Genomic DNA, 27,639 nt, shown 5'->3' on the forward strand with positions numbered 1-27,639 from the left:
AAAAGCAGAAAAACAGTAAAAGATGCAGACAGTGAAAGTCTGGTTTATTTCATGAATACAATGAAACATTTTACAGTCCACAGAGCAAAGCAGCATACATGATAAATGGATACACATAACACGGACAGTGAGAAGTAAAACTCATCGTCTTACCAGATGATATGTTCTGTAAACTTAAAATAAACCACTGAAATTAGAGTTTAGTGTTTTAAGTCATCTATTTATAAACATGAGTTAACATTACTGAAGTGACATTTTAACAATGCTTCATATCACAATCTTTATGATGAGAAACATGTTCTCTCGTTACTTGTCATGAAAATGTCCAGATCCGGGGTTCAAGCTTCCTCTTCAGTCACTATTGATCATTAATAGGGCCCACAATAGATTTGTCACATTATCCCCATAAACAACATGTTTTTATAGAAATCATTGTGACACAAATATTTAGATTCTTGTTTCACAATGTGCACGAACTCAAAATCTTTAGAGTTTCATATTTATAAAATATCACAAAGAATACATTTATACCATTGTATGAGCTACACTTCTTGTAAAAAAAACTGATTGGAAATGCGTTTGAGAAAAGCTCCTGCCATGACCTTCCTTCTGCGAGCACACACACACAAACACACACGCACAGAGGAGAGAGAGAGAGACATCATTAATACAAAGGATTGGAACCGATTTTGGATTTTCACTTGTTGGATTTAATGTGATCAGTCACATAAAATTCATTCCAATTTTTTGCCTTTTCTTAAATTAAGCTGTGGCTAGGCTCTCGGGATAGTCAGGCTTTTATTTATATTTGCGGCATTCTGGTGCGTTAAAACTTGCAGCCTCTGTGTCCCGCTTAGATCACCATTCAGAAAATAAATAAAAATGATGATGAGGAGCCATGTAGATCCGTAAAATGAGTTTTGATTAAATTAAAAAGAGCCACAGCTATATTACTACTCATCTGCAAACCACTGTTGCAATGCAGGAACACCTGTTTTATTGGAATGTGTGAGATGTTCATCACAATGCATCTTAAACACACTCTCCTAAAACTTCATGCCCACAGCATGTTTTTAAGAAAAGTCAAACATTTTATGACCTTTTTGTCCTTGAAGATCATTTCAGTTTTTAATGAGCTGCAGGAACCGTGTTCAGTGTGAGTGGAGAACAGCCAAGTCTCCTCCTCTGATAAACCTTCACATGTACCACTGAAAACAGTTAAATTACTTTGAATCGGAAATCAGGGCTCAAACTACTTGTTGTGAGACCATTTCTTTATTTTCACATCAAACTGTTTAATAATGCAAACTTTACACAGAGTTCATCAAAAACAACATGTGGACTTGATGGACACAGTAAATACACTAAAGTGAAAGGAGGAGCCAAAAATAGAGGTTTAATAGAATTTGATCTAACGAAAAATAGTCACGCGTGATCTTTAAAATGGTCCTGATGAGTGCTGCTGTTTTTAATGTTCAACATTTCTTTGCTGCCTCTGTGAATAAGAATGTATTACATGGAAGTACAGCCCAAAACCAGTTTTTTCTGGACATAAAGTCACAGCAGGTCTTGTTTCAAAGGTGGGAGACAGATTTAGTACATTTTGGAAGTTTTTAGAGCAACTGCTGCGAAATTATTTGCAGTTTTGGGAGAAAAGGATTTAAGAGAAGATTTTACCACAGCAAAAGATTAAATATGAATGAAGAATTGAAATTTAACTGAGGTGACACATAAACATAAAAAAAGAGGTTAAGTTTGGAAAAGCTAAAAAAAAGTTCAAATAAAAAAAATGATATACATATCCATATGTGATTTTTGATACAATACCAGTTTAAAATACCAGTTAAAAAACAAAACAAAAAACAAACAAACAAAGACTTTCCTATAACTTTAATAATACAGTAACAAGTACCACTACTAAACACTACTGTGTCCTAAGGGAACATAGATTAAAATGTAACAGGGATAACATTTTAGAGAATTAAAATCCCTGAAAGAAAAAAACATAAATTTGATACACATATCTATACAGTCCTGCATGATCAGGCTGATGTTTGCACAGAGCAGATAATGAAGTGAATGTTTTTGCACATTGGTAACAGTGAAACAGTTTATTTACAGTCTGGGATCGTTTGTGTTTGGAGTATGAACTGAGATTCCTGAAGCTCTTGTCACACTGGTCACAGCTGAAGTTCACTTCCATGTGTGTACGTTCATGTTTGTTATGATGACCTGATTGTGAGAAGCTTTTGTCACAGTGTCTGCACTTGTATGGTGTCTCTTCTGTGTGGATTCGCTTATGCTTTTTCTTTAAGCTCACATGCAGTGGTGAAGGATGGCCCACAGTAGTCACTGATGTGCTTTTTCACCCCACTGTGGAAGAGTTCATGTATTTTTTAATGTATTTGGTGTGTGGAAGCCTCTCCCACATTCTTTGCAGTAGTTCATATTGTTTCCAGTATGTCTACGTTGATGTGGTTTTAGGTCCCGTTGATGATTGGAAGGTTTTCCACAAAGGTCACAGAGAAACTCTTTCCCACCACCACAGTGATGACAGGGTTGAAATTACTAGATAAAAATCAATACATCCTCACGGTAACTGCACTTGTAGATTTACATTCTGGTGTGGATCTGTTGGAGCTTTAAAAGTCTTCTCACACAGGTCACATTTATAAGGTCTCTCCACAGTGTGGGTAAACATGCGTTGTTGTAACTGTGCATCTGTTGTAAAATGTTTTCCATGCTGATCACAGCAGTAAACATAATTTCCAGTTAGGGCTGCCACGATTAGTTGACTAGTCACGATTACGTCGACTATTAAAATCGTCGACGACTAATTTAATAGTCGGTGCGTCGTTTGAAGCTTTGTAAGATCCGAAAAGACGCAGGAATAAGTAGTAGGATTTGAGAGTGTAATAACGGACTGAAACAGAAGATGGCAGCACTGCATGTACAAGGATGCCAGCTGCCGTTACTCCCCAAAGAAGAAGAAGAAGCAGCTGGGTCCCAGAATTCATAGCGCCGCCCAGCTCAGTTGTCAACAATGCCGGCAGCTAGTTCGTTTTAATATTACTCTTATTATACTTTCTGGGTCACAAAATTAACGATTAACATATTTTCAGGCGAGAATGTAACTGTGTAAACCTCAAATATCTGCTCAGTTTATCAACACACCACATATTTTCAAAAGCGCTCTGACGTTTTCGGAGACGTCTGTTACCCACCAGCTCGATGGCTAACCGGGGTTCAAGGCTCACTGGAGCCGCTGAGAACACCGGACTCCCGGCAAATCGTTTTCAAACCCACCGCCGTCTTTCGCTACTCAGGTCAAACATGATACATAAGTCACATAGATAACTTAAAAATGTTATTGTTTGTTTTTTTTCAATATTTTATTTGTTCCTGAGTAAATCAGTTTAGCTGAGATTAAAGTTATAGTTTTTACACAGCTGAATAAACGTCAAGCAGACAACTGATTATCAGAATTGTGAGATGCTCAAGAATATACTCCGGTCTCCTGTTATATTTTACATAGCAAGGAGCAGATGGCTGAGTTTATTAAACTCTATCGAAACAATCTGCAAATGTCATTAAAATGTAATAAACTATCATCTTGTCTTTATTTTTAGTTAGCACATACCTTAAAAACACTTAAAGTTTTAAGCTAATGATAGTTATATAAGAGCAGATGCATGCTGGTGTAATAAGCTGTACATTTTACGTCCAATGGATGCATGATCTGATTAGTCGACTAATCACAAAAATAATTGGTGACTAGTCGACGATCAAAATAATCGTTTGTGGCAGCCCTATTTCCAGTGTGAATCTGTATGTGAATATTTCGGTAGTGTTTCTAACTGAAACTTTTTCCACAACAGTTGCAGCTATACGCCTTAATTCCAGAAGTGGGTAACTAGATGCTTCTGTAAGTTTCTACTTTGAGCAAAAGCCTTACCACACAAGTCACAGTAGTGTGCTTTAACTACACTGTGGATGAGTTGGTGTTTTTTTAAGCCTCCAGCCTCTGTAAAAGACTTTCCACACAAGTCACAGTTGTATGCTTTAACTCCACTGTGGATGAGTTGGTGTCTTTTTAAGCTTCCAGCCTGGGTAAAAGACTTTCCACACAAGTCACAGCTGTAAGGTTTAAATCCACTGTGGATCAGTTGGTGTGTTTTTAAGCCTCCAGCCTCGGTAAAAGACTTTCCACACAAGTCACAGCTGTAAGGTTTAAATCCACTGTGGATGAGTTGGTGTTTTTTTAAGCCTCCAGCCTCGGTAAAAGACTTTCCACACAAGTCACAACTGTAAGGTTTAACTCCACTGTGGATGAGTTGGTGTTTTTTTAAGCCTCCAGCCTCTGTAAAAGACTTTCCACACAAGTCACAGTTGTATGCTTTAACTCCATTGTGGATGAGTTGGTGTCTTTTTAAGCTTCCAGCCTGGGTAAAAGACTTTCCACACAAGTCACAGCTGTAAGGTTTAAATCCACTGTGGATCAGTTGGTGTGTTTTTAAGCCTCCAGCCTCGGTAAAAGACTTTCCACACAAGTCACAGCTGTAAGGTTTAACTCCACTGTGGATGAGTTGGTGTTTTTTTAAGCCTCCAGCCTCGGTAAAAGACTTTCCACACAAGTCACAGCTGTAAGGTTTAACTCCACTGTGGATGAGTTGGTGTTTTTTTAAGCCTCCAGCCTCTGTAAAAGACTTTCCACACAAGTCACAGTTGTATGATTTAACTCCACTGTGGATGATTTGGTGTCTATTTAAGCTTCCAACCTGGGTAAAAGACTTTCCACACAAGTCACAGCTGTAAGGTTTAACTCCACTGTGGATGAGTCGATGTGTTTTTAAGGCTCCAGCCTTGGTAAAAGATTTTCCACATAAATCACAGCTGTAAGGTTTAACTCCACTGTCGATCAGTTGGTGTGTTTTTAAGCCTCCAGCCTCAGTAAAAGACTTTCCACACAAGTCACAGCTGTAAGGTTGAACTCCACTGTGGATGAGTCGGTGTCTTTTTAGTCTTTCAGCCCAGGTAAAATTCCTCCCACACTCATCACATCTGTATGTTTTCTGTCCCTTTCTTCTGTGACGTTTGTCAGCCTCCTGAGAGCGCTGACTTCTCGCTCCATGTTGGTCCTGCAGTGACAGAGATACAAACAGAGTCAGAGAGTGAAATGCAGTCGTGGAACAAACTAAAACTCCCTCCGTTAGTTGAATCAAACATGTCAACAAACACATTGTTGGTGTGTTACCACAACCTTCTGGTAATATTATCACATTTCAGTGATGTGCTACAAGGAGAGTTGTAATGAAAATACATATTGAAGAAATATTGATAAGTGGAGAAAATCTTTTACTCCTAAAACAATTGTGAGTTCAACCGATGATTAGGGATGGGTATCGTTTAGGTTTTAGCCAATACAGGTGCCAAACCGGTACTTTTGAAACTGTGCCGGTGCTTAAACGGTACTCGAACCAGTGCTTAAAGAATGGAGAACACAAACTTTGTCCAAAAACCTATCATGTTAAGCTGTTGTTTTGTAAAACGATAACAATGTTAGCCTTTTCTGCAGCTATAGGGGTATATGGTATCACTCTTTTCTGGAAGAAGTGCTTAAACAATGGAAAAAACCACAAACTTTGTCCAATAACCTCTCATGGATTCTCCTTGACTCTTGGTGGCGCTCTCACTTGGTGTTCACTCGCTCTGCAGTAGAGTATCATTTCCTCTTCCTGCTCAAACACAGTGGTGTTTCTGAGTAGCTTATCTGCTTAACAATTTAATTAAAAACCTTTAAATACATTCCTTTTTTCATAGTATAATCTTCATGTGCTTCATCCGAAGCACACTTTCTGTGTACTCACTACCTAATTTATAGCCAAAGTATTCACTCACTGTCTCTGTACTGTTTCGCTAGCTTAGCTTAGCTCGTAGCCGAGTCGTTAGCACCATGGTTACTTCGCCTGTCCCTCCTGCACTTTCCTGCTCATTGTGTCAGATGTTTAGCTACTGCTCGGCAATGTTCCCTCTAATTTTTCATGTGTCTGAGCGAACACACAAACTCCCTGAGCGGTCCCTTGGACCACTGTGAGCGACATCAGACGTGTGCACTGTGGTCACGCCAGCATCGACTCCATCCAAGTTACATGGTTTATTAAAATAATCAAATTACAGCATTTACATTCATGTTAGACTACTTTTAAACTGCTTTAGCCCACTTACAATGAAAAAGTAAAAAAAAAAAATCTAGCCATTGGCCTGTGTAGTATGTTACCACTATTGAAAGTAAAAATAACTTGAACTCCAATTTCGAAAACACAACTTTGTTTTTTCTTTTTTTTCTCTTTTTCTTTTTTATAAAGCTCTGACTTGTATTATGAGTCTGAGGTCTGGGAGAGAGTCCTGTAACTCTCTGTCTGCAAAATACAGTATATAATGACCAATGTTGGGCAATTAATTATATAGTTACTCCTCAAAAAAGTAACTCAGTTTGCCAAACAACAAAGTTTTTTGCAGCTATTTATTTTAAATGCAGCCAATGCATTTTTAAATAAACATTTCAAACTATTTACAGAACAATCGGCTGTTCTGCATCAAATTTGATGCCACACAAATCATTTGTGCCACTCCAAAAAATAATTCCTGTGCACTATGAGATAAAGGAGAACAACAGCCTGATACCTGCAGGCCCTACAACAGGAGATGTATCACTCCTGTAACACCTGTAACATTCAGCAGTCGCTTCATTGTTCTGACACACACAACAAAACTATTGACTACACTACACACTAACTACACAAGATTTGCGCAAATGTCTCAAATCTCTCACATTTCAAAACACCGCCGTCACTCCTAAAACTTCCCCCCATTTCTTAACAACTAGATGCCAAGTTGCCATATCATTTTTTGATTGGTTGGCATGGTACTTTTTTGCACCAATAGGTAAGAGAGAGGGGGGTGGGGTTTGTTTTTGTTCACAGGCATTCGAGCCTTTTTTCTTGTAAAACGCTGTTTTTACCGTTTCTTCCTGCAGTAAATATAAACAACGATAATATTCAGGAAGAAAACCAAACATTGCAAATATTTTTTATCAGAACTCTGGTTTTACGTGGCCTATCAACACAATTTAAAAACTGGTATAAAGTCACTTTTTCCGCCAATTGTTCTGTCTGTCCTGCTCACATCTCCAATGGTTGTACACGTTGTCATTAACGTGGCTTCACTCCACATCAGCCACGCTGCTTTGCTAGCTAAAACTCCGGTGTTGGCACATAAGGATGCCGTCATAGCCTGTCAACAACATCGATTAGCTGCGTATATACGAATGTGAATCGCATTATTGGCTGGACTATGGGATAAGGTGGCATCGTTCTAATCCCATACGGGAGCAGCCAGTCACTTACTGACTAACACTGCAAACAGAATTGTTAAAATTATTAATTTTAATTTCAATTCAGGTTAGATTTTCTTTTGTGCGCAACGCAGATTTTCTGTGCGCAAAGACCGTGCCAGCAGTGCGCAATTGCGCACGTGCGCAGCTTAGAGGGAACACTGCTCCTCGGCCTCCTTTAGCAGTAATGATACCTGTAACAAATGTAGCATATTGGCAGCTTTGGAGGCCAGGATTACTGAATTGGAGACTCGGCTTCGCACCCTTCATTCACCCATAGCTAGCCAGGCCCCTGTAGCTGGTGCAGCCAAAGATAGCATAAGCCCCGCTAGTTGTTCCCTGGCAGATCCCAAGCAGCTGGGGAAAGAGGGCGGCTGGGTGACGGTGAGGAGGAAGTCCTAAACAGAAGCCCCAGGTACACCACCAACTTGTTCACGTGTCTGTTTTTTCAACCACCCACTCAACATGGCATTTAATCTGTTATTAGACTCAATTGGCTTCTCTCAAAATGTAAAAGAACCCACCCACCACTTTAACCACACTCTAGATCTTGTTTTAACATATGGCATAGAAACTGATCATTTAACAGTGTTTCCTAAAAACGCTCTGCTGTCTGATCATTTACTGGTAACATTTACATTTACAATAATTGATTACACAGCAGTGGAGAGTAGACATTATCACAGTAGATGTCTTTCTGAAAGCGCTGTAACTAAGTTTAAGAATATAATCCACCCACTGTTATCATCTTCAATGCCCTGTACCAACACAGAGCAGAGCAGCTATCTGAACACTACCCCAACAGATAATGTATAATGTATAATCGATTATCTTGTTAATAATTTTACCTCCTCACTACGTATGACTCTGGATACTGTAGCTCCTGTGAAAACTAAGGTCTCAAATCAGAAGTACCTGACTCCGTGGTATGATTCTCAAATAAATAGCCTAAAGCAGATGACTCGAAAGCTGGAGAGGAAATGGCGTGTCACAAATTTAGAGCATCATCATTTAGCCTGGAGAAATAGTTTGCTGATTTATAAGAAAGCCCTCTGCAAAGCCAGAAGATCTTACTATTTGTCACTGATTTAAGAAAATAAGAACAACCCTAGGTTTCTTTTCTGTACTGTAGCCAGGCTGACAAAAAGTCAGAGCTCTTTTGAGCCAACCATCCCTTTAACGTTAAATAGTAATGACTTCATAAACTTCTTCACAAATAAAATTCTTATCATTAAAGAAAAAATTACCAATAATCATCCCACAGATATAATGTCGTCTACAGCTACTCTTAGTGCCATTGATATTAAGTTACTCTTTTTCTCCAATTGATCTTTCTGAATTAACTTCAATAATTACTTCCCTGAAACCATCAACGTGTCTTTTAGACCCCATTCCTACAAAACTGCTCAAAGAAGTCCTGCCATTAATTAATGCTTCGATCTAAAATATGATCAACCTATCTCTAATAATCGGCTATGTACCACAGGCCTTCAAGGTGGCTGTAGTTAAACCTTTACTCAAAAAGCCATCTCTAGACCCAGCAGTCTTAGCTAATTATAAGCCAATCTCCAACCGTCCTTTCATATCAGAAATCCTTGAAAGAGTAGTTGTCAAACAGCTAACAGATCATCTGCAGAGGAATGGCTTATTTGAAGAGTTTCAGTCAGGTTTCAGAGCTCATCACAGCACAGAAACAGCTTTAGCGAAGGTTACAAATGATCTTCTTATGGCCTCTAACAGTGGACTTATCTCTGTGCTTGTCCTGCTAGACCTTAGTGCAGCGTTTGATACTGTTGACCGTAATATCCTTTTAGAGTGATTAGAACATGCTGTAGGTATTACAGGTGCTGCGCTGCAGTGGTTTGTATCATATCTATCTAATAGACTCCAATTTGTACATGTAAATGGAGAGTCCTCTTCACACACTAAGGTCAATTATGGTGTTCCACAGGGTTCAGTGCTAGGACCAATTCTGTTTACATTATACATGCTTCCCCAAGGCAGCATCATTAGAAGACGAAGCATAAATTTTCACTGCTATGCAGATGACACGCAGCTCTATCTATCCATGAAGCCAGGTAACACACACCAATTAGTTAAACTGCAGGAATGTTTTAAAGACAAAGACCTGGATGGCCGCTAACTTTCTGCTTCTTAATTCAGATAAAACTGAGGTTATTGTACTCGGCCCTGAAAATCTTAGAAATATGGTATCTAACCAGATTCTTACTCTGGATGGCATTACCTTGGCCTCCAGTAATGCTGTGAGGAACCTTGGAGTTATTTTTGACCAGGATATGTTCTTCAACGCACATATTAAACAAATATGTTAGACTGCTTTCTTCCATTTGCACAACATCTCCAAAGTTAGAAATATCCTGTCTCTTAGTGACGCTGAAAAACTAGTTCATGCATTTATTACTTCCAGGCTGGACTACTGTAATTCATTATTATCAGGATGTCCTAAAACGCGCTGAAAATCCTTCAGCTAATCCAAATTGCTGCAGCAAGAGTACTGCCATGGACTAGAAAGAGAGAGAATATTTCTCCTGTTTTGGCTTCCCTTCATTGGCTTCCTGTTAAATCCAGAATTGAATTCAAAATCCTGCTCCTCACATACAATATCTAAAATAACCAGGCCCCATCTTATCTTAATGACCTTGTAGTACCATATCACCCTATTAGAGCACTTCGCTCTCGCACTACAGGCCTACTTGTTGTTCCTAGAGTATCTAAAAGTAGAATGGGAGGGAGAGCCTTCAGTTTTCGATCCCCTCTTCTGTGGAACCAGCTTCCAGTTTGGATTCGGGAGACAGACGCTATCTCTACTTTCAAGATTAGGCTTAAAACTTTCCTTTTTGCTAAAGCATATAGTTAGAGCTGGACTTGGTGACCCTGAATCCTCCCTTAGTTATGCTGCAATAGACGTAGGCTGCTGGGGATTCCCATGATGCATTGAGTTTTTCCTTTCCAATCACCTTTCTCACTCAGTATGTGTTATTAGACCTCTCTGCATTGAATCATTTCTGTTATTAAACTCTGTCTCTCTTACACAGCATGTCTTCATCCTGTTTTCCTTCTCTCATCCCAACTGGTCGCAGCGCTGGCCCCGCCCCTCCCTGAGCCTGGTTCTGCCGGAGGTTTCTTCCTGTTAAAAGGGAGTTTTTCCTTCCCACTGTTGCCGAAGTGCTTGCTCATAGGGGGTCATATGATTGTTGGGTTTTTCTCTGTACCTATGAAGCGCCTTGAGGCGACTTTTGTTGTGATTTGGCGCTATATAAATAATATTGAATTGAATTCATGTTTAGCTGTTTTCCACTTTACTTTGGTCATTTTAGCCTTTTGGCCAGGGTGAAGGGAGTATCTGCCATCAAACAAGAACACCACCGCAAGTAACTACGTGGTGTTTGCTAGGTCACCTTACATGCATTAGTTTAATAACGTGGTTAGCCTACTCAACGTAAATTACACACGAACAACATTAAGCTACTCGCCCAGAGAAGAACGGCTGCTGCTGCCATCATCATCCGTCATCATTTCTGCTACACTGACAGCGCTAGGGGCCAGGACTCTCCTCTTCGGTTTCTGGGGGATGTTGCTAACTCGGTGCATATATGTCGCCAGTTTCATCGTCAGAGTCGAGGTGTTACCTCCTTTGAATAGTATCACCTTAAAGCACTTGTTGCAGGCTGCGGAGTTCGCATCTTTTGCTGTCAAGTAAAGACAGACTTTTGACCGCTTCACCTTGGCCATTTGTAATCTGTCGCTCTGCTCTAAAAGAACGTACGTACCTGGGCCCGCCTACTATCCTTGCAAAGGTAAAATGATTGGCTAGAATCCAAAATGTATGACATCTCAGGTACAAGAAAAAAAAAAAGCACCAAAATGTGCGCTGCTTTTCAGTCTGGTTACTACCGTTTGTGTCAGAACCGGATACCGGTACCCATTCCTACTAATGATCTTGTGTTTTTTTAATGTATCTTCGTATCTTCTTGTAACCTCTGAGTTTTTTGTTTGTGAATGTAGATTGTGTATGCATGGAGGAGCCCAGAATGGAAAAAATAAAGCTGCTGTTAACAGGTTTGTAAAATCAACAAGCTGTGCACACAGTTTCAATAACAGTGTAACTGTGATATTTTTCTCACCTTTTGTGTTGAAGACATTGTTTCCTCTGTAGTGCCTTGCACTCCCCTCTTGGTGGCGCTGTCACGTGGTGTTCACTCGCTTTGTGGTAGAGTATCACTTCCTGTTCCTGCTCAAACACAGTGGTGTTTGTGAATAGCTATTCTGCTTAGCAATTTAATTAAAAAAACCTTTAGATACATTCCTTCTTCATAGTATAATCTTCACGTGCTTCATCTGAAGCACACTTTCTGCGTACTCACTACCTAATTTATAGCCAAAGTATTCACTCACTGTCTCTGTACTGTTTCGCTAGCTTAGCTTAGCTCGTAGCCGACTCGTTAGCACCATGGCTACTTCACCTGTCCCTCCTGCACTTTCCTGCTCATTGTGTCAGATGTTTAGCTACTCCTAGGCCTCCTTTAGCAGTAATGATACCTGTAACAAATGTAGCATATTTGCAGCTCTGGAGGCCAGGATTACTGAATTGGAGACTTGGCTTCGCACCCTTCATTCACCCATAGCTAGCCAGGCCCCTGTAGCTGGTGCAGCCGAAGATAGCGTCGGCCCCGCTAGTTGTTCCCCGGCAGACCCCAAGCAGCTGGGGAAAGAGGGCGGCTGGGTGACGGTGAGGAGGAAGCATAGTCTTAAACAGAAGCCCCAGGTACACCACCAACCTGTTCACGTGTCTAACCGTTTTTCCCCACTCGAAGACACACCCGCCGGGGGTCAAACTCTGGTAATTGGTGATTCTGTTTTCAGACACGTGAGGCTAGAGACACCGGCAACCATAGTCAATTGTCTTCCAGGGGCCAGAGCAGGCGACATTGAAGGAAATTTAAAACTGCTGGCTAAGGGTAAACGTAAATACAGTAAGATCATAATTCACGTCGGCAGTAATGAGACCCGGTTATGCCAATCGGAGGTCACTAAAATCAATATTGAATCGGTGTGCAACTTTGCCAAAAGAATGTCGGACTCTAGTTTTCTCTGGTCCCCTCCCCAATCAGACCAGGAGTGACATGTTAAGCCGCATGTTCTCCTTAAATTGCTGGCTGTCTGAGTGTTTCCCAGAAACGATGTGGGCTTCATAGATAATTGGCAAACCTTCTGGAGGAAACCTGGTCTTGTTAGGAGAGACAGCATCCATCCCACTTTGGATGGAGCAGCTCTTATTTCTAAAAATATGGACCAATTTATTAAACCCCCCAAAATATGACTATCCAGAGTTGGGACCAGGAAGCAGAGTTGCAGTCTTACACGCCTCTCTGCAGCTTCTCTCCTCCTGCTACCCCATCAAAAACCCATCTCCATTGAGACTGTGTGTCACAATCCTGGGTCTTTTGACCCAGCGTCTTGGAGTTTTAGGTTATGTTCATGTTTATGTTTAACCCCTCTAGGTTTTCAGTTCATTTTTCATCATGCCTAGGTTGTTATAGTTCTTTATTAGATTCCCCTTGTGTCTTCCAACCCCTGTTTAGACTCCCTTGCCCTTCATGTGTTTCATGTCTGTTTTGTTGTCAAGTTCATGTAGTCATGTCTGTGTTTCATTATGTTTCCTATTTTATTTTCTAAGAGGTTCTGTGTTTTGTTTTACTCTTTCCCTGTGGCGTTGTTATGTCCATGTTGTGTCTACTGTGCCTTTCTGTCCCATGTTTCAGGTCTCTATGTTCTGTCTCCTCGGTTGCTGTTAAGTTTGCATGTCTAGAGTTCAGTCAGTGTTTCCTGTTTTACTTTGATGGTCCGTGTCTCATGTGAGTGATTCTAGTTTTGCTTCCCTTGTCTCGTCCAGCCTGATTACTCCCAGCTGTGCTCTCCTTCTGTGTCTAATTCCCTCGTTATCCCTCTGTGTATTTAAGCCCTGTGTTTTCTCTTTGTCAGTGTCGTAGTCTCCCTCATGGCTGTGTTTCCCTGTGTGTTAGTGATCCATGTCCCAGTTTAGTTTTGTTATATTTTTTCGTGCCATTCTGCAATAAAGCAGCTTTTTGAGTTTAATTCCTGTATGGTGAGTTTTGCATTTGGGTCCTTCTCCTGCCTGCACACAGCCGAAACATGACAGAAGACTACGACCAGACAATGGACCCAGCAGCTCACAATCCCTCCGCTGAGCTCCAGGAGACATGATTTACGCGGTGGAGTTTCTTTGTCAGGAGTGGTTTGCCCTGCCTATTCAAGAATACCAGGAGGAGCAAGCTATTTGATTACAGAGAATGGTTTCTGGGCTTCCCTGGCTATTTGGCGCGCTACAACCACTCATTTAAGACTTCCTTGTTTCCACTGTACATGTCCACCCTGAGCAGCCGCTACTGTGTGAAGAGTCGGAGGATTTTCAGCCGAGTCCGCTGGAGGATTCGCGGGCCGACTCGTCTCCTCCCTCTTCCAGGAGAAAGTGGCGTTCACGCCGCCATCGCTCCACAGCAGCTGAGCAGACAACCTTCATGAGTGAAAATGACTGTTTGCCACATTCTCCACAATCTGGTACCAGACCTTCTGCCATTTCATCCACAGTTAGTCATGCTGCTCCTATGAACATTTTAGTTTTTCAACCAGCTCCTCTGAACCTCCATAATCCTGATCCTGTATCTGAGACTCTTTGTGATGCTCTGCCAGTACCTCACTGTATTTTTTTCTGTGCCTCAGATGGAAAATGTGACTAGCAACAGAGTGCCATCTGCTATATTAAAACTGGCTAGGAAGCTTGGACTCAGTACCTCAGAACTATTGAATCAAGTTGAGGTTTGTGTTTCAGAACCATTTAACCTTGACCCAGTTCACCATGTTTTAGAGTCAGACCAAGTTAACTCAGTTCAAGCCGCATCTCCTCAGACTGTTAATATAGCTTTACCCCTGGACGGTGCTGCTCACCAGCCCATTTACACAGAAACTGTCAATGACAATGCTCCTGAGCACTGTCTGCCTCCTGTCCCTGCACCCAGAGCGGCTTGGGCCCAGCTTTCCCCTGCACTTGTACCAGTCCCTCAGGCGAGGGAGGCTGAGGTCCAGCTGGTCCCTGCTCTGGTTTCCAGGCCGGCTGAGGCTCTACCAGTCCCTGCACCCGTACCAGCTCCTCGGGTGGGGACAGCAGCTGGCCCAGCTGTATTTAAGCCCTGTGTTTTCTTTGTCAGTGTCATAGTCTCCCTCATGGCTGTGTTTCCCTGTGTGTTAGTGATCCATGTTCCAGTTTAGTTTTGTTTTATTTTTTCGTGCCATTCTGCAATAAAGCAGCTTTTTGAGTTTAATTCCTGTATGGTAACTTTTGCATTTGGGTCCTTCTCCTGCCTGCACACAGCCGAAACATGACACCGTGTCAGCTTCCAAACAGACAAAAAACAAACTAAAAACCAGCAATAAACAATTTAAACATAAAAAATCAAAAAGAAAGAACAATACAGTATCCATATCTGAACCAACGAATAAAACAATGAAATGTGTATTATTAAATATTAGGTCTCTCTCCTCCAAGTCCATGTCTGTTAGTACATGACTTAATAATTGATCAACAAATCGATTTACTCTGCCTTACAGAAACCTGGTTGCAGCCGGATGATTATGTTAGTTTAAATGAATCAACACCCCCGAGTCATTCTAACTACCAGAAACCTCGAAGCACAGGCCGAGGGGGCGGTGTGGCAGCAATTTTTCACACCAGCCTATTAATTAACGAAAGACCAAGACAGACTTTTAATTCATTTGAAAGCCTGATGCTTAGCCTTGTCCAACCCAGCTGTAAAACCCAGAAACCAGTCTTACTTGTTATCATCTATTGTCCACCTGGGCCTTACACAGAGTTTCTCTCTGATTTCTCAGACTTTTTATCTGATTTAGTGCTCAGCTCAGATAAAATAATTATTGTGGGTGATTTTAACATCCATGTAGATGCTAAAAATGACAGCCTCAACATGGCATTTAATCTGTTATTAGACTCAATTGGTTTCTCTCAAAATGTAAAAGAACCCACCCACCACTTTAATCACACTCTAGATCTTGTTTTAACATATGGCATAGAAACTGAACATTTAACAGTGTTTCCTAAAAACCCTCTGCTGTCTGATCATTTCCTGATAACATTTACATTTACAATAATTGATTACACAGCAGTGGAGAGTAGACTTTATCACAGTAGATGTCTTTCTGAAAGTGCTGTAACTAAGTTTAAGAATATAATCCACCCACTGTTACCATCTTCAATGCCCTGTACCAACACAGAGCAGAGCAGCTATTTGAACACTACTCCAACAGAGGTCGATTATCTTGTTAAAAATTTTACTCGGGATACTGTAGCTCCTGTGAAAACTAAGGTCTCAAATCAGAAGTACCTGACTCCGTGGTATAATTCTCAAACACGTAGCCTAAAGCAGATAACTTGTAAGCTGGAGAGGAAATGGCGTGTCACAAATTTAGAGGATCATCATTTAGCCTGGAGAAATAGTTTGCTGCTTTATAAGAAAGCCCTCCGCGAAGCCAGAACATCTTACTATTCGTCACTGATTGAAGAAAATAAGAACAACCCCAGGTTTCTCTTCAGCACTGTAGCCAGGCTGACTACAAGTCAGAGCTCTGAGCCAACAATCCCTTTAATGTTAACTAGTAATGACTTCATGAACTTCTTCACAAATAAATTTTTATCATTAGAGAAAAAATTACCAATAATCATCCCACAGATGTAATATTATCTACAGCTACTTTCAGTACCATCAATGTTAAGTTAGACTCTTTTTCTCCAATTGATCTTTCTGAGTTAACTTCAATAATTACTTCCTCCAAACCATCAACGTGTCTTTTAGACCCCATTCCTACAAAACTGCTCAAAGAAGTCCTGCCATTAATTAATTCTTCAATCTTAAATATGATCAACCTATCTCTAATAATCGGCTATGTACCACAGGCCTTCAAGGTGGCTGTAGTTAAACCTTTACTCAAAAAGCCATCTCTAGACCCAGCAGTCTTAGCTAATTATAAGCCAATCTCCAACCGTCCTTTCATATCAAAAATCCTTGAAAGAGTAGTTGTCAAACAGCTAACAGATCATCTGCAGAGGAATGGCTTATTTGAAGAGTTTCAGTCAGGTTTCAGAGCTCATCACAGCACAGAAACAGCTTTAGTGAAGGTTACAAATGATCTTCTTATGGCCTCTGACAGTGGACTCATCTCTGTGCTTGTCCTGCTAGACCTTAGTGCAGCGTTCGATACTGTTGACCATAATATCCTATTAGCGCGATTAGAACATGCTGTAGGTATTACAGGTACTGCACTGCAGTGGTTTGTATCATATCTATCTAATAGACTCCAATTTGTACATGTAAATGGAGAGTCCTCTTCACACACTAAGGTCAATTATGGTGTTCCACAGGGTTCAGTGCTAGGACCAATTCTATTTACTTTATACATGCTTCCCTTAGGCAGCATCATTAGAAGACATAGCATAAATTTTCATTGCTATGCAGATGACACGCAGCTCTATCCATGAAGCCAGGTAACACACACCAATTAGTTAAACTGCAGGAATGTCTTAAAGACATAAAGACCTGGATGGCCGCTAACTTTCTGCTTCTTAATTCAGATAAAACTGAGGTTATTGTACTCGGCCCTGAAAATCTTAGAAATATGATATCTAACCAGATTCTTACTCTGGATGGCATTACCTTGGCCTCCAGTAATGCTGTGAGGAACCTTGGAGTCATTTTTGACCAGGACATGTCCTTCAACGCACATAATAAACAATTAAAGCTGCAAGCAGCGTTATGAGGGCCCTCGCAACCCCCGCACGTCGAGCCACGCTCAACACCTAAAACCATCACGTCCGATCTGATGTCACATGGGTGGAATTCATGCATTTAACCACCAGTTAACATTTCATCTCATTCAATCATGAATATAGTCCTCCCACTAGGTGGCGCTCTAACCATTACTGAAAGATGGCATAACAAACATTTCCGAGCTCGAGTCTCATCATACATGCGACCGTTGGGAGAGATTGGACATTGTGTTTTTGAGTGACAGCAGATTACTGCTTTTTGGCTAGTGATTGAAACTCCACGTGCCGCCATGACCACCCCGTTTCCCTGAATGTAAAAAGCTTCGCAATTTAACATCACAAAGGTCTTTAGATTCCACGCACTGGAGATGGGTTCGATATGATGAAATCCCTTGGAGGAGTTTGTCAAAGAACGGTGCCTGAAAGGAGGGGAAAATGTCGCCAAAATTACACATTTATTTTAAAATGGCTGACTTCCTGTTGGATTTGGGATATTGCTCTAAGAGACTTTTTTATACATCTTCATATCTTCCATAAGCCTACCAGGTTTCAGACTCATAGATAAAACACAGAGCAGGGGCTGATGTTTTGAAATTTTGTAGGGGGTGCTGTGGAGCCATTTTGCGCTATTCAATGAAAATGATCACATAACAAGAACATGCTGGAGGTGTGCGCCAAATTTCAAGACTTTTTAAACTTTCCAAGCCCCTAAAAAGCCAATTCATTTTTCATGGTGAACCGCGTTGCCACCATTCAGTTTAAAGTCAAAATTTTCACACTGAAGCATCATGAGGGACTGATGGTGATATTCACCGCTTTTGAGGTGGCCACGATGAACCTGTGAAAATCAGAAAAATGAAAAGACATGACATTTCCTGTTGCCACTAGGTGGCGCTCTGAGTTTTCCTGACAATGGGCACATCAATCTGTTCAGGGCAGGGCTGACATCACGGCAATATTCTGCATGGATGATCTACAAAGGAAACTGAATGTTAAAGGAAAGCTTACACGGATACTTCTAAGTACCATGAGTCAAGAAAAGCCAGGAGAAAGAAACTCATGAACAGTTTTGTTATATCACACCTGGAAGTGTGTGGGTTGGAAGATTCCAAGTTTGTTGACTTACCCAAGGTGTTCACTCACACTAGTATACCTGTGAGTAGTGGAAACATACCCAAGCAGTCAGACATTCGGAAGTGGCCTTATCTACATGAAGTGAGGCTACCAGAGATAGAGGCTAATGTAGATCTGCTTATAGGAGCCAACTGTGCAAAAGCAATGGAGCCATAGTGTGTCATTAATGGACAAAATGGAGGGCCTTATGCAGTGAAGACCACTGCATAAGGCCCTCCAATGGACCCATAAGAAAAGAACTAAATGACTCAGAAAACAAAGAACCACATTTCTCAGTAAACCGAATCGCCTTAGTGGAAGTTGAGAAGCTACTGGTCCAACAGTATAACATCAAGTTTTCAGAACGTAATTATGATGACAAAGAGGAAATGTCACAAGAAGACAAACAGTTTCTACGAGCAGTAGAAAAGACAACGACCTTCGAAAATGGACACCATAACATTGGATTGCCACTTAAGAATGAGAATCTTCAAATGCCAAACAACCGTTGTGTTGCGGAGCAGCGAATAGTATGTTTGTTCAGGAAGTTTAAGAAGAATCCTCAGTTTTTTGAAGATTATAAATGCTTCATGGAAAACATCATCACCAAGGGCTATGCAGTTCCAGTGCCAGACCACCAGTTGAGCCGTGATGACAACAGAGTGTTCTATATACCACACCCATGGGGTGTATCTTCCGAAGAAGAGAAAGTTGCGAGTCGTGTTCGACTGTACGGCTTCATACCAGGATATGTCTCTAAACAACGAGTTACTGCAGGAACCGGATCTAACTAACACGCTGGTTTGTTGCTGGACTGACTCTTAAAGGTGGTACAGAAGAGTGAAATAGAGACGGAGTGCCGCCACTACACTACCGTTAACTGAACTTCCAAAACAGAGCTACCTAGATCACTTGAATTACACAATTGAAAGCATATGTGTATCGTTTGTGTATTTATACACAAGCACTCATATATATTAAAATTAAAAATGTTTATTTACCTGTTACTACCACACACCAAATCCGGTTGTTGGTACTTGCTGGCCTGTGTAGCCACTAGGTAACAAAAGCTTAACACTGTACCTAGCATCCTGGAGCACTTTCGTTGTGTTTTATACGTGTTTTAAGTTTGAACATACTTTGGAGTTTTTAATTGTTTTGGAGTTTGTACGTGCTTCGGGGCTTGTACGTGCTTTGGAGCTTGTACATGCTATGGAATTTTTACGTGTTTTAGAGTTCTTATTTGCTTTGGAGTTTGTACGCGCTATGGAGTTTTTATGTGCTTTGTCTCTAGTGGCCACCGTAGAAATACTTTTATTAATTTATTCCACATAAAATATAATAAATAAATCATATAATACAAAAAACAACTATTTACATTTCAACTTTTATTATTTTATCTATTTAAATGTTCAGATTTTTCCTTTTACACAAACTTAAAGTAAGACCACACAAAACACTGCAAACCACAACACAATTAAATTAAAATATGAAAACAAAAAGAAGATGCATATTCTCTGTCATATGGACCTGCATGAATAAACTTTCTGAATCCTTTATCATCTGCAACTGAAAATAGTTGTGGATGATTACTATAACTTTCTAATGTGACGTTGTTGTCCCTGGCTCTTTCTCTCCCTCCCGCTCTGTTCCTCTGCTACTGCGACTGTAGCTCTTAAAACAGTCAGTGATCATTGTTGACCTCCCTCTGCTTTTATTACCACAAATCATGTATTTAAGCTCAGTTTTTAAAAACCTTACAATTAGGGATGGGTACCGGTGTCCGGTGCCATGATGGCACCGGTTCTGACATAAACGGTAGTAACCAGACCGAAAAGCAGCGCACATTTCTGTGCTTTTTTTTTTTTTTTTCCTGAGCCAATTCTAGCCAATCATTTTACGTTTACGAGGATAGTAGGCGGGCCCAGGTACGTACGTCCTTTTAGAACAGAGCTACACATTAAAAATGCCCAAGGTGAAGCGGTCAAAAGTCTGGCTGTACTTCACAGCAAAAGATGCAAACCCAGCACCCTGCAACAAGTGCTTTAAGCTGATACTGTGATACTGTGCAAAGGAGGTAACACCTCGAATCCGATGAAACACCTGGCGACGCATAGCGGTTTTTTTTAAAGCCGAGAAATGCGCCGTGGATGATAGCTTGCTGCGAGACCTCACACCGAGCACATCTACTGCGGGTGTGGTGCCTGTTATCGGACCCGGAGTTAGCAACATCCCCCAAAAACCCGAAGAGTAGACTCCTGGCCCCTAGCCCTGCCAGTGTAGCAGAAATGATGACGATGATGATGGCAGCAGCAGCTGTTCTTCTCTGTGTGAGTAGCTTAATGTTGTTCGTGTGTAATTTACGTTGAGTAGGCTAACCATGTTATTACATTAATGCATGTAAGGTGAACTAGCAAACATCATCATAGTTACATGCGGCTGTCTTCTTGTTTGATGGCAGATACTCCCTTCACTCTGGCCAAAAAGGCTAAAATGACCAAAGAAAAAGTGGAAAACAGTTAAACATGAGAGGTTTTTGGACAAAGTTTGTGTTTTTTCCATTGTTTAAGCACTGCTTCCAGCCAAGAGTGATACCATATATGCCCTATAGCTGCAGAAAAGGCTAACTTTGTTATCTTTTTACATCATGAAATGATGCAAATTCAGGGATAGGACTAATAAAGATGTCATTGTGAACCTGAGAGGTTGCCTCTCTATTTATAGGCTATATAAAAATATACAATTAAAATTGTTTACATTATGTGTTTTTTTTTAAATCATTCAGGCTATTTACAGCCTATTGTAGAGTAACCTATAAGAAATTATTATTTTTTTAAATTATTTAAGTAATGCTTCTGTTCAGTCATAATGCTCGTATTCTTTATGTTTCTTTTAATTGCAATGTGATACTTAGACTAGACTACTGTTTTGGGTTAGGTTAGCAATGTCTCATTATTTCTATAATTCCTCATCTCCACGGAGCTGTAAGCTACTGTAGGCTACTCTCGGTTGCACTTAGCGCGCCTAATTTTGAATGTGCATCTGAAGCTCGTCTCTGATTGGATAATGACGTGAGGGCGGGAGGAGAAGAGCGCCTAGTTCACGACTATGGCTAACGAGCCAGCACGCACCATTTGTAAGTTTTATATCTTGGCGACTTTTTTTTCCAAGATAAAAGCACCAGTTGATATTTAGACCAATGCTCGATAACCTAGCACTAGCATGCTAGTTCAGCTGAAAAGCACGGGCAAACTTTTGAAATACTAAAAATGATCATCTGCGTCTTTTGTAAAAAGGTATTGGTCACATTAAGAGGCTATGTACTACATTACAGAGTGCATAAGAATGAGCCTTGTTGTCTTTTTAAATGTGTTGGCGCCAATTGCAGTCAAACATTCACCATGTACTCTGCTTTCAAGGGGCATTTTTATCGTGTGCACAATGCACCTGCACTTCAAGCTGCTCCTAAAGCTCTTGTTGCAGATTTAAAATGTGCGGTTTCATTATGTGCCCGCCATTTTCAAACAGTGAAAGAGCTAGTGGCCGTTTATCAATTCTCAAGTACGCGAGTACGTACTGGCCGAGAACGCACGGGAGTACGGACTCGCCGAGAACGCGAGCACGGACTCGCGATTTTGGAACACCAGCGTATGTGATGATGTCACAGGTCCAGAGTTTTTACTGCCGTCCCCCCTTAATTTAACTGTGAGTAACATGTTATGAAGCTTAACTTTAATCACAGCCAAACCGGTCTACTCAGGAACAAATAAAACACTGAATTAAACCAAACATTAACATTTAGAAGTGATCTACGTGACTTATATATCATTTTTAACCCCAGTAGTGAAACCTCTAATAATAAAAATAGTGTACATGTACATACGTGTACATACCTTAATAAAAACAAGCAGGTGAGATGTTGGAACGCTTTTATTTTTATTTTAGTGGACACTTAATACAATAGACAGCTGCTGGGGTTTCTCTAACCTGAGTAGTGAGAAGACCGCGAGCGGGGGGGGGGGGGGGGGGGGGGGGGGGGAACGATGTGCCGGGAGTCCGCTGTTGAGTTTTGAACGAAATGCATACTGGGATATTTAGCTGTACCAAGTCCACAACGATGCATGCTCGATAAAACGGGTGGAGCGAGAACACATCCGGGACTTTTTCGCGTTCTCGGCTTGATGCGTACTTCGAATTGGAACAGTACTTGGTCTCCGACTGATGACGTATCACGAGTACACGAGAACGCAAGTACGCACAAGTACGCATATTAATAAACGGCCAGTGTCTCACTTAAATGATCATATTGCAGAGGGCAGGTCTGTGTCATGTCCAGTAAGTGGTTGTAAGCATGTGTTTACAAAAAAGTCATCATTTACTTCTCACATGTGTAGGAAGCATAAAGCATGTTCCCCAGATGGTATTGATGACATGTACAAGGAATCTCAACCTCAGCCCCCAAATGACAGTACAGAATATTCAGAAAACACACATGAAGCCATGCCATCTGCTAGTTCAGCCAGTGATATGCCAGAGAACGATAGTCAGTCTTATCTCAGAAACATGTGTCTCTTTTACCTTAAACTGCAAGGACAGCTGCTAATTCCTGCCTCTACTATACAGACTATTACTGAGGAAATGCAGAATGTGCACGAATTGGGTCAAGCCTACACAATAAATAAGGTAAGTTGTTTACTAAAAAATGAAATGAACCTATCAGATGAAGCAGTCACTAAAATCTGTGACTGCATTAAAGAGTCAGATTTGTTCTCTGCTTGCCATCAGGGACAACACACACCAGAAATCAAACATTAAAAAAAATGTTTAAATACACAGAACCCAAGAAGGTGCCATTGGGAATGGATGAAAACATGACAGAAAAGTTTGCTTACTACATACCAGTAGGAGAAACTCTGAAGAGCTTTTTAGAGTCACAGTTATGGAGGGATACACAGTCACAACAGTTTGGGGGTCCTGATGTAGAGATTTTTAAGGATTTATATGATGGAAAAAATTTCAAATGTCACCAGTTCTTTAATGAAAACCCTGAAAGCCTCAAACTGATTTTGTACCAAGATTCATTTGAGGTAGTGAATCCCCTGGGTTCTGCTAAAAAGACGCACAAACTTCTTGCAGTCTATCTGTCATTAGCAAATTTACCCATTCATTTGCGTTCAAATACAGATAATATGTTTTTAGTCTTGTTGTGTGTTGAGAATGACTTCAAGCATTTTGGAATAGCCAAAGTTTTTTCAGAGTTGTTGGCAGATCTGAAATCCTTGGAGACAGATGGAATAGATGTAGATGGAGAAACAGTAAAAGGGGGTCTTTACTGTATTGCTGGGGACAACTTGGGTTCTCATTGCATAGGAGGGTTTACAGAAAACTTCAGCTGCTCTCAATATTTTTGCAGGTACTGTGAAGTAACACGAAGTGAGTTTTATGCTGATCCGAATGCCTGTGGTCCTCCACGCACTCCAGAGACATATGACACGGCTGTTGCTGATCTCCAGTCTGAAACCATCCAAGACGTCAGAGGAATAAAGGTAAACTCCATCTTCAATACCCTTCAGACGCATTAAACAGTTTAAATATAAAGGATCCGAAGCACTTACAAAGCCATGTACTGTCAAACCTGACGGATCCAAATGATCAGGGCAAGCCGTTCAGAACTGGAACCTTTTGAGATTGCTGCCAGTTTTGATTGGTGACAAAGTACAAAACCATGAGGATGAAGTATGGCAGTTAGCTCTCCAGTTGAAAGACATTGTGGATCTTATTTGTGCTCAGAGCATTTCCTTGTCCCAGATAGCATTTGCTGACTTTTTGATCCAAGAATATTTGGAGATGAGAAAGATGTTGTTTCCTGGAATTCAACTTAAACCCAAGCACCACTATTTGCGCCATTATTCAGCACTGTTGTTGAAATTTGGTCCATTGATGAGGTTATGGACGCTTAGGTTTGAATGTAAACACAGTTACTTTAAAAGATGTGCCAGACACTTGAAAAGCTGTGTTTGTGTGTTTGTTTGTTTGTTTGTTTTAATAAAATATCAGTCTGAATCTGGGTCCAAGCCTGGCCGAGACTCAGGGCTAGACCAAAAGTTAGCTGACGTCTGACTACCTATAACCTTTGCTTTGGATTTTAAAAATGCTAAAGTGTAGTATATCACTGCAAAAGACACTAGTGAAGGGTGCCAATACTTTTGACCATGCATTGTTCACTTCCCCACAGCATTTTGGTTATACTTTGTCTTGAACGTGGTGAAACCAATTGTTGTTGCAGTTTGGCCATGACTGTGTATATATGCATATATACTTAATTTTTACTTACTTTGTACTTGTATTTTAACTGATCAATTATGAAATGCTTAATAAACTTTTATGATTTTATTCTACAGGTGTTTCTTCTCCATAAACCCAGAAAAAGGAACCAAAGTGGAGAACAAAAACTCAAAACGTCGTCTCAGTGTGAACCCTCGAGTCCTCACCCTGATTCAGGATCTCGCCGACCACAATTGGCGCTAAGCCTAAATCTTGACTCTCTGTGGACTGTTAGTTTTACTTTGTTAATTTTGTTCCACAATGTGTACTGAAACCTTTTACTGGTTGAATGCATGAAGCCAATTCATGAAGATGTTCTTGCTTTGAAGGAATGTTCTTTATAAAAAAACAAACAAACAAACAAACAAACAAAAACATGCTGCTACTGCAGTGTTTCTAGACCACATGTGTAGTTTTGTTTCACCACGTGGTTTTCCTGATGTGTTTTCTGACCAAGGCCATGGTTGTGGTGACAGCAGGGTGCGTGTTGCGTTGCATGGTGATTATGATCATTTTTGGCACAATATGTGATTTTTGTTTTCAAGTCTTAACAGGTTATTTAACTTTTTCTGGTAGAGGGTCTAACAAATGCTTGTTTCATGAACATGGTTCTTGCTTTGCAGGAATGTTCCACAGCTTTTATAGCTTATATTTTGATTGAATTGTGTAGTTGATGTGTGCCTTGCATATTGTGTTAGTTGGAAAAAATGCATCCAATTGCTGTCATTTGGCTAATCTGGCTGCAAAATAAATTTCCCAAAAGTGATATTTTCCTCTCTTGTGTTTTCTCAAGATGTATTTTTGCATGTTTGGGTGTAGGCGTAGCAGTAATAAATGTGCTGGTTTATGGTTAAAATTTTACATTAAAACATAAAAATACAACATAATAATAGATTTTATGTATAACATACAGAGCAGCTCCATTTAATATCCACAGTTTCACCGTTGTTCTACCATTTTAAATTAGTTTTTTGTTCGATATCTCCCTGTTAATTTTACAATTTATGGATCCACAATAAGCATTTATTACTTGTAAAAGATACAGGAAATAGTCTATTTATATATAACATCAATGTGTGAAATTAACTTCTTTTTTTCTGTAGATTTAACAGTTTTAATGTGAGTTTCATTCACTGTAAATCAATTTACATATTGCATCTATAAAGCGATATACTGTGCTGCTGTATTTTTTACAGGAAGTCCCTGGTAACCCCAGCTGCCAGCGTTTTCCTGTAAAAACAGCACTTTTTTTTTACAGTGTGTGGACTCCTGTCCTGGGGGGTTGGCTGCGTACCGCCAGAGTATACCAAGCAATCTATTATTCTCAACAGAGCTAAACTCAACATAAACTAAACCCACATTAAAGTTAGCTCCGTGCTTACCTTTAGATGAGCCCACAAACCGAGAGAAACTCCGTGATGAAGCTGGAAGTCTTAAGTCTTAACACAGGAAACGGATCAGGGAGCAGAGACCCACGTGGTTCACGCTGATCTCACCCAGGATCCAGAAGACAAGGGTGTGCAGATCGATGCAGACATCGATCCAAACGTTAGTAGTGGTATATATTCCTTTAAGTTTACTACTTTAATCCCGTTTCGTGAAAAAGCAGCTCTCTCTGCTCGACACCTCTCCTGCACACTTTGCTCTGCCCCCTTTAACCGGCTGTGCTGCGATTTGTTGCTGTGCGGTCACGTGACGCAGCAGCACAGCGTAATCACGTGGGGTGTTATTTCAAAATTAGCGCCATCTCCTCTTCCTAAACTCTTTTCCTTGGCCTCGAGGAAAGCATCATCGTGGGAAGGAGAATTCCTTATGACCCAGGAAAACAGAACAGTGCTGACAACTGGAACAGCCTTACACTCCTGTCCCTGTAACAATGTGATGTCCGCCTGTTGAAACTACATTGTGCTGAAGATGGACTACAAAAAAAACAAAAAAACATCTTTCTTCATCACAATGTGTTCTAACCCTGTTGTTTTATGGAGGGCATATAAACGAGAACAGCTTGTTAAAAATAGGTTTGAATGTTAAAGAAGAAGGGACATTTAGGGTCTGATTTACTAACTTATGCAGCAGCTCAAAGACGTCTTTTGATGTTAAAAAGCTGCTGGATTTACTGAAGAGACTCAGTGTCACTGCTATAGCAGAGGCAGCTCAAGAATTACTGACTCAGACATTGGAACAATAGATCTTAGCGACCATGCTCCAATACATATTGTAGTTGACCTGGAGGGAAACAAAAGAGATACAATATGGAGATTTAACTCCAGCCTACTTAATGATGCCAATTTTAGGAAAGAAATGAGTAATAGAATCCAACTGTATATGAAAGAAAATGATAATGGAGAGGTGTCCCCACCAATACTGTGGGATGCAGCAAAGGCTGTGATAAGAGGAAAAATTATTACAGCTGCCTCAAGAAAAAAGAAACTTTACCAGGAAAAACTACAGGATTCTCAAAAACAACTGAAACAGCTAGAAAACAGCCATGCACAAAACCGAAATCCAGCTACATTAGAACGAATTAAAAAATTAAGAAACAAAATTAATGTAATGTACACCGGGAAATCAAAAAGAAGATAAAGGGTGTCAGAAGAACACACTTCCTCAACACTGGGTGTGAGTGGAGCCCTCTAGTGGTCCACCACAAGGGTATAGATAAATACTTCTTTGGTGTGCTGCTGGCTACAAGTAAAAAGGCACTGACCAAAAAATGGTTGACACAGGATCCACCAACATTAAACAGCTGGATTGATGTAACTTTTGAAATTTACAAGATGGAAAAGATAACTTTTTTAGTGAATCTTGAGTATGAGAAATTCGTAAAACACTGGGGAAAATGGTTCTGCTATATGAGTCCTATAAGGCCAGATATTGCTGATACTCATTATTGAAGGAAAGGCCAGGCACTTTTTTTGCTTGCTTAGTTTGT

The 27,639-nt window shown here is 40.5% G+C and overlaps 2 protein-coding genes across 3 annotated transcripts in view; one reads left to right on the forward strand and one right to left on the reverse strand.

The window, feature by feature from the left end:
- The window catches only part of LOC134624754 (zinc finger protein 234-like), a 196,269-nt gene that overhangs the window by 121,167 nt on the left and 47,463 nt on the right, over positions 1–27,639 (forward strand). The window lies entirely within an intron of this gene.
- Positions 1,944–26,310, reverse strand: LOC134624758 (zinc finger protein 708-like). Its single transcript, XM_063469789.1, has 3 exons — positions 26,090–26,310; positions 11,539–11,645; positions 1,944–5,138 (listed from the first exon to the last, which is right to left on the reverse strand). Exons 2-3 carry the CDS (start codon positions 11,554–11,556, stop codon positions 3,894–3,896), a joined length of 1,263 nt encoding a protein of 420 aa, XP_063325859.1. The 5' UTR covers positions 11,557–11,645; positions 26,090–26,310; the 3' UTR covers positions 1,944–3,893.

Source organism: Pelmatolapia mariae, linkage group LG3_W (genome assembly GCF_036321145.2).
Source record: "Pelmatolapia mariae isolate MD_Pm_ZW linkage group LG3_W, Pm_UMD_F_2, whole genome shotgun sequence".
Classification (NCBI taxonomy): Eukaryota; Metazoa; Chordata; class Actinopteri; order Cichliformes; family Cichlidae; genus Pelmatolapia; species Pelmatolapia mariae.